Source organism: Gadus chalcogrammus, chromosome 12, assembly GCF_026213295.1.
Source record: "Gadus chalcogrammus isolate NIFS_2021 chromosome 12, NIFS_Gcha_1.0, whole genome shotgun sequence".
Classification (NCBI taxonomy): Eukaryota; Metazoa; Chordata; class Actinopteri; order Gadiformes; family Gadidae; genus Gadus; species Gadus chalcogrammus.
Genome location: NC_079423.1, coordinates 23,615,410 through 23,622,983, shown reverse-complemented (window position 1 = coordinate 23,622,983; position 7,574 = coordinate 23,615,410). Strand labels below are relative to the sequence as shown.

The 7,574-nt window shown below is 43.5% G+C and overlaps 1 protein-coding gene across 3 annotated transcripts; it reads left to right on the top strand.

Annotated features, from left to right (window-relative positions):
- Nucleotides 1–408: 408 nt before the first annotated feature.
- LOC130393890 (regulator of G-protein signaling 5-like) lies at nt 409–7,335 on the top strand. Of its 3 annotated transcripts, none has more exons than XM_056604650.1 (4): nt 409–593; nt 2,490–2,609; nt 4,302–4,468; nt 5,239–7,335. In XM_056604650.1, exons 2-4 carry the CDS (start codon nt 2,513–2,515, stop codon nt 5,413–5,415), a joined length of 441 nt encoding a protein of 146 aa, XP_056460625.1. In that variant the 5' UTR covers nt 409–593; nt 2,490–2,512; the 3' UTR covers nt 5,416–7,335. The 3 variants fall into 3 exon arrangements, with proteins under 3 accessions (XP_056460625.1, XP_056460626.1, XP_056460624.1); XM_056604651.1 differs by having other exon boundaries at nt 2,487–2,609; nt 4,305–4,468; XM_056604649.1 differs by having other exon boundaries at nt 2,487–2,609; nt 5,239–7,334.
- The last annotated feature ends 239 nt before the right edge of the window (nt 7,336–7,574 follow it).

The following is a 7,574-nucleotide window of genomic DNA, read 5'->3' as shown; positions in this document are numbered from 1 at the left end:
CACACACTTTATATATATAACGTTTCAAGCTTCGCCAAGGTTTATGTCCTTCTTGCACGGGAACATTGACTCATGAAAAAATAGCCATTCATCTGAGCTGAAATATTTGTTTAGGAAGGGAATCGAAGGCAACGTTAAAGGAAGTAATGTCTTTGACATTGTGAGATTTAGACACAATTAAGCAAACTAACCTTGTGGTTTACAGACAGAAAGTACGAGCCATTTTTGTCTGAAATACACACACACACACACACACACACACACACACACACACACACACACACACACACACACACACACACACACACACACACACACACACAAAGAAGGGTGAAAACCTTTTGAAACGCAGGGCCTGCCCATAGCTGGAACGGTTAACATGCATGGGCTTGTATACAGCCTGGAGGGGTATGGTGGAGAGGCACAGAGGCAGAAGCCAAGGCTGACAACAAGAACGTATCCACGGTTCTATCAAGGGTTGCTGAGCACGCATTAGGATCTCCACAGCAACTTAGCTCTTTCAGACGGGAATATATCCTATCCAGCTTTTTACTTTAATTCTTTCATTTTTTTGCTTAAAGAAAACCGATGTTGTAAGTAACAGCCCTCTAATTGCCATTCACACATACAAGACTTTGGACAAAGTAGTTTGCTGGCGCTGCTAAACTTTGCGAATGTTCCACTTCCCCTTATTACTACAGCCTTTTCCATTGCAATTCCCTCTGATCTTACAAGTCAGGCGCCTTGTTCCAGAGATGTTCTCTTTTTTTCATTTTTAAGGGCTGTTCCTTGTCTCCATGTTGCTGAGGGAGGGGTTTGATGGGGGACCTTGTGATCTTACTATATTTCTTTGCTTTTGCCCCTTCTATTTCCCCGTATGTCTCAATGCATCTCTCTCTCTCTCTCTCTCTCTCTCTCTCTCTCTCTCTCTCTCTCTCTCTCTCTCCCTCTCCCTCTCTCCAAAACAGGTCTCCCTCTTACATGAAACGGTTGGAATTCTCTCTGAGATTTTTACGATAAAACGTCCCCACCCCCCACAAAAACATTGAAGATGCGAGTGGATGTCCCCCTTTCTTCTAGGGTGCATTTATTTATATTGTGTCTATATTTCTAACAGACTTCTTTATAGTATACCACTTTAAACAGAAACTGGCAGTCACACACTGCACTGTTGAAAAGTTCACGTTGTTAAGGGCTTTGTTTTGTTCTTATTCTTTTAGGAATTCTGCACTATTTGAAAGACATGGATTTGTTGAAGTAACCCCAGTAAGAGTCTTGTGTTTTGGACCAGAATACTGGCATCAGTCGGCATCTCTATTCAAGGAAGCCAGAACCTACCCTCTTACACAAATGTGCATGTACGATTTTTTGCATGTACGATATTTCAGAGACATGTACATGCAAGTAGCATTGTCCTTAGCTCAGAGTCTGGAAAAACCAGATACCCCTTCTGCAGACCTCTGCCTGAGAACCACTTTTATCGTTCTCAACAATGGGATCCCAATGGAACACCTGAGACATGCCTGAGACTGTTGGCACCATGGTTCACTTGGCACTGGCTTTGATAAAAAAGGAGCCAATCTTTCAAAAAATGTGGTTAGGTTTAAGATCTGGGCCATTGGCCTCCAATACATTCAATTAAAACGCATGTTTTTTTTTTAAATGTGATGCTTATCAATTAATTCGCAAATTACTTCAAGACAATATATATATACATATATATATAGACATAAATATACACACATACATTACATAGTACCCCTACACCCCGTAACCCATCAACCTGAACCCCTTAACCCTTCACCCTACACCACCTTAACTCTTCGCCCTACACCCCTAAACCCTTCACCCTAAACCCTTCACCATACAACCCTTAACCCTTCACCCTACTCCCCTTAACTCTTCACCCTGTACCCCTTAACCCTTCAACCCTACACCCTGTAACCCTTCAATCCTACACCCCTTAACTTTTTACCCTAAACTCTTCATCCTACACCTCGTAACTCCCCACCCTAAACCCCTTAACCCTTCACCCTACACCCCTTAACCCATCACCCTACACCCCTTAACCCTTCACCCTGAACCCCCAAACCCTTTGCCCTAAACTATTTACTCGTAACTCTCCACCCTAAACCCCTTAACCCTTCACCCTACACTCCTAAAACTTCACTCTACACCCCTTAACCCTACACCCCGTAACCCTACATCCCTTCACCCTACACCCCTTAACCCTTCAACCCTGAACTCCTCACCCTGTACCTCTAAATTCTTCACCCTACACCCCTTTACCCTTCACCCTACATCCCTTAACCCTTCACCCTACACCCCTTGACCCTTCACCCTGAACCACCTAACCCTTCACCCTCAACCCTTCACCCTACAACCCTTAAACCTTCACCCTACACCCGTTCACACTGAACCCCTAACCCTTCACCCTAAACAAACCCTAAACTGACTCTAACCTCCCTGCTCCCCCTAACGTGAAGCAGGCACTGGTGTCCGTGAGGCGAAGATGTCGGAGCGAGCTATGGAACTGCTCCTCCGTAGGGCCGCGGTCGGCGAAGCCTTGTCGTGGAGCGAGTCCCTCGACCATCTCCTGGAGAGTAAAGGTGAGGCAGCTAATGGATTTACACCTCTCTCCTCTTCTCGCTCTCTCTCTCCACCCTTCTTTCTCCCTATTCTCTCCCCCCACGTCCAACCCTGCTCCGCTCTACCTCCTGCTCCTGCTCCTCTGGGTATCCACCGTATGATCCTGCACAGCTCCTTCCTCCCCGGCACGCAGCTCGGCCCCGGGGCCCCCCGACTCATCACTTCAACGGTGGATATGGGGGCCACGTATCCAGCTGTCAACCTCATCAAAATCCATTCCAGGGGAAGAGATATATGGGAAGGATGTAGAGAGAGAGATGGGGGAGGGGGGGGGGGATATGGGGAATGAGGAAAATGGGGGACCGGGCTAATAGGAGCGCTGCAAGGGCGATAGATCCAGTGAGCGATTCCGGGCGTCGCCGGCTCATTTACAGAAGGCCAGCTCAACGCTCACTGATGGCTGCACCTGACCGAGTCTCAGGGCCCCATTTGAACATGATTAAAGAGGCTAGAAAGATCCCCTCTCTCCCTATCCCCCTTTTTTACCGCGACACCTCGTATCTCCGGTCTGTCCCTCGCCCTGCATATGCACCTCTTTACTGTCATCACTTTACAGGAATGAATCGAGATGATTGCCAATTTTTATGGCTGTTTCTTTTTTCAGGTCTCAAGCAATCGCTCGAATTCTCTGCTCGCCTGCCATATTTCCTCCAGGAAACGCTGCGACATGAATGATAAATAGATGAGCATTGGTTGAATAATAGACTGGTTGTGTGGTTGTGTGCGTGCACGCTTTTGTTCAATTGGGTGCGTGTGTCGGTGTGTGTGTTTGGGTGTTTGTGTGTGTTTGCCGTATGATCTCAGCTGATTTCGACCAGCTGCCCCTGTCTGTCACTGTACACAGGGAAATGAAGCCAGTGAATTGTGAATCGTTCAAATGGAGAAAACAAAACAGAGTTGTTGCCACAGGACATTGTTTCTTTTTTTCTTTTTTGCATTATTGTCGCTCCCACCAGCTGTGATTCATGTGAGGCAATTTGAGGGAAAACAAAACAATGCTGCGCGGATCCAGCAGTTCAACATAAAGAAACACGCAAGCCAACGGAGAGCACCTCGCACCTGCGCCGCAGTTGGGCGCTCCGGGAGTAGTCTGATAAATAGGCCGAGCATTTATGGGGGCAGAAAAGAAAGGCACAAAAATTTAAATGGAAATTATTACAAACGTGCTGTTTGAATTGAAGCATATATTGAAGACGGATATTAATATATATTTTGCATTGTTGTGCAGGTTTTATTGAAGGATCTATTTGGGGAAACCAAAATGTGAATGTTTTGTAACCGTGTCCAGTATGATTCATGTGTATTCACCTGTGTTGGAGTCTGTATAGAAATAAACACCGATATAAGGTTTTACATTTAGAAAACAGAACAATGTCTAAGATTTATGCCCATCAGTACTGCTACTCAAAGATTTCTACTTAGTGAGTTTGCTCAGCACATTATTTTCTTAAATATCAAAATATCTTCTTTTGATACACAGAACCAATTATTTTAGAAAGAATACCATTGAAGCCATTTGAAGAAAAGAAAAGGCTAATGTGTTTGTGTGTCCTGGGTGTATGGGTACTGTGTGTGTGTGTGTGTGTGTGTGTGTGTGTGTGTGTGTGTGTGTGCGTGCGTGCGTGTGTGTGTGTGTGTGATTGTGTGTCTAGCAGGTCGCCTGGTATTTGAGGACTTCCTGAGGAGCGAGTACAGTGAGGAGAACCTGCTCTTCTGGCTGGCCTGCGAGGACTACAAGAGGAGCCCCAGCCCCCACAAAATGGCCGCCATGGCACAGAGGATCTTCGCTGAGTTTGTGCAGGTCGATGCGCCCAGACAGGCAAGCCACGGGCTAAAGGGAGACGGTGCTCTGCGCAGCAATGTTCATGATATTTTAGATGAGCAAGGATCAAGAAAGGCTCTATTCCAATCTGTTCAAGGAACTATTGCAGTAAACAGACAGCGTGGCTGGTGGTTATTGTGGCAGCGTGTTTGTTTATTGGTTTAAACTGAGATGCGGGTGGCTGTGTTGTAAGACCTGTAACTTCCTGTCTCTGTGTGACTCGGTGGTCGCCTCGGGTGCTGTCGACACACTTTGATCCTCATGGGGTGGGTGCTCCGCCTGTTCTCTTCTTCCCCACAGAGAAGGAACTTCCTTCCCTCTCTCTATCTGTCTGTCACTCACTCTCTTTCTCCCTACGCATTTTTATCTATAAGCCCTCTTCCCTCGGCATCCAGAGTTGTGTATTATCTGAATATCTTTGCATTCTCATTCTTGCTTTCATTCTCTCTCTCTCTCTCTCTCTCTCTCTCTCTCTCTCTCTCTCTCTCTCTCTCTCTCTCTCTCTCTCTCACACTCCTTCTCTCTCTCTCTCTCTCTCTCTCTCTCTCTCTCTCTCTCTCTCTCTCTCTCTCTCTCTCTCTCTCTCTCACTCCTTCTCTCTCTCTCTCTCTCTCACTCCTCCTCTCTCTCTCTCTCCCTCTCCGTTTAAAAGAAAAACGGACTGATGTATATTAAAAAAATGGAGGCATACCAAACAATAACTTGAACTACACATTACCAAACGAATGTGTGGAACTCAAATGTTGTTTTCCTGTTGTCAAACGCAGATAAATATCGACTACCTGACCAGAAAAAGCATACGGGAGAATATCTCTGAGCCGGGATTGCACTCCTTCGACAGAGCGCAGAAGCTCATATACGCACTGATGGAAAATGACTGTTATCCTCGATTCCTGAAATCGGACATCTATCAGGCTTTCCTGGAACATTCCAAGCAACAATAAGTGAGAAAAAAAAGCAACACTGCAAGGTACGAAGGTCAGCTACAGCAGGGCTCTCTTGTCAGACAAAGTGAAATTCAAAGAATATATATATATATATATATTTGGAATTATAATTTTCAATACCATCCCCCTTCTGAAACATCCATCTCAGCTTCCCATTCCCTGTTATTTTATCAATTAATGTGGAAATATTACCGCTATTGCATTATAGCGTTTACTTTTTCAATTCCGTGCAACATTACTTTTCCCAGGGAAAGATTTGACGGCGATACTGCATCCTCAGCCAGTATGCTATTGCGCAAGCACGCAGGCACGCTTGCGGCGCATCTGCGTACTTGCGCAATAGTGCCTTAACGAGCTCTCGTTCCGAACCGTACGAGACAGACAATGGTAGCGTGAAGCTGTCTCTGCATCTCAGACATCTCGCTTCCGCAGGCAACTCTGTCCCCTTTTCTCCCTTTCATTCCAATCCTGAGCAACGCTAGTCTCCCTTCTCTGCCGAATGCATTTTTTAAAAAAAAGAATAAGTATCAGTTTTTAAAATCCTTAATTGTAATGCATGACTCCGAACCGTGTGATGTGTCCAATCTGCTGCATTTTGGGGGATAAAATAAGAGTTCTTAATAAGAACTCTTATTTATTTTTTAAATAAGAGTTCTTATTTTATCCCAAAAAATATAAAATAATAATGTAATAATAATCATAATAATAATGATAATAATAATCACTATGTTGGTCTCCCACCATATGCGCTGTCATCAGCACAAATGATCTGTCCCTAAAGTTAAAATCCCCCATCCCCCCTGGCTTTCTTTTTTACAACTCGACCACTGTATATGACTCATATATATATATATATATTAGAGCTGTCAAGCGATTAAAATATTTAATCGTGATTAATCGCATTTATGTCATAGTTAACTCATGATTAATCACATTTAATCGCAAATTATTTTTCTATGCTAAATACCCCTTGATTTTTTTGTCCCATAATTCTTCTCATTTTAATTATCTTATCAACATGGTGAAGTGCATCGGCTTGCCTTGTGCAAATGATTTTTTATTGATAACAACATTGGCATATACTGATCAAAACAGGACGATACAAAAAAAAGAGCCTATAGTGCAATTAAACGACTGCTTTGAACAAATGTCATTTGAACATAGCAGTCAGGCTACTGCTTCTATGTTTTGAGCCAAAGAAAGAAAAAAAAAAAACTTTTTTTTTTTTAAATAAAACAATGGCGTTAATCGCGCGATAATAACGCGTTTAACTGACAGCTCTAATATATATATAAAGACATGTCTGTGTAATAAAAATATAAAGTGAGAGAGGGAGAAAGGTTGTTGAGATGAGGTTTTTTGAGGACGCATATCAGAGTGCTTTCATTCATGTACCATTTTGAATGTTTCTTTTTTATAATTGCACAGACCGATAACTGCTTTGAAGACCACACTTTCTATGTTGAATAAACCATGCAGAGAATGCAGGGATGTACCTGCCTGGTGTGGCACATATAAGCTCAATGTGTAAAGAATTTTCAAAAGATTCTCTATTCTTGGAGATGTCATGACCCCTGATGTGTTTAGAAAACAATACAAATACAGAAATGTGCCTTTGAAAGAAATCGGATGTATGTTTGATGTATGTATGAATGTTAGGTATGTATGTCTGATCAGGTGTATGTATTTGTACAGGATGTACGTCTTGTATGTATGAGAATGGTGGTGGGGATATTTACAATGAATAAATACATTTAAAGTCAATAATTTGTTAATAATTTCAAATAAATGCATCTATAAATGTCCATTTTAAATTGGTTGCACTTTTCTGTAGTGCAGTCTTCACAGCAAACTGGCATCGCAACAACTCAAGAAGCACTAACTAACCAATGTTTCACAATGGCTCCATAATAACTCTTACAGACTTTGCACTTTTACTTCCCCTTTTCCCCTGTTCAAATTGGGTCGCTGCACTGTGTACCCACAATGCCTGCCCCCAACATTAAACACTCCTGCCACGCCGGGACTATAAAAACCATGCAAAGACAGAGACAGAGGGCCCCAACAGCACTAACCACAATGTTCTAATGTGTAGCCCCTAGGACAGGGTCGCTGAGTACGCTTGGACCTTGGCCAATTTCCTCCAAGATGCGAGG

Coding starts and splice junctions, on each gene's coding strand:
- LOC130393890 (XM_056604650.1), top strand. CDS start 2,513: ATGTCGGAGCGAGCTATGGAACTGCTCCTCCGTAGGGCCGCGGTCGGC. Junction 2,610..4,301: donor CCATCTCCTGGAGAGTAAAG/GTGAGGCAGCTA, acceptor TTGTGTGTCTAG/CAGGTCGCCTGGTATTTGAG. Junction 4,469..5,238: donor AGGTCGATGCGCCCAGACAG/GCAAGCCACGGG, acceptor TGTCAAACGCAG/ATAAATATCGACTACCTGAC.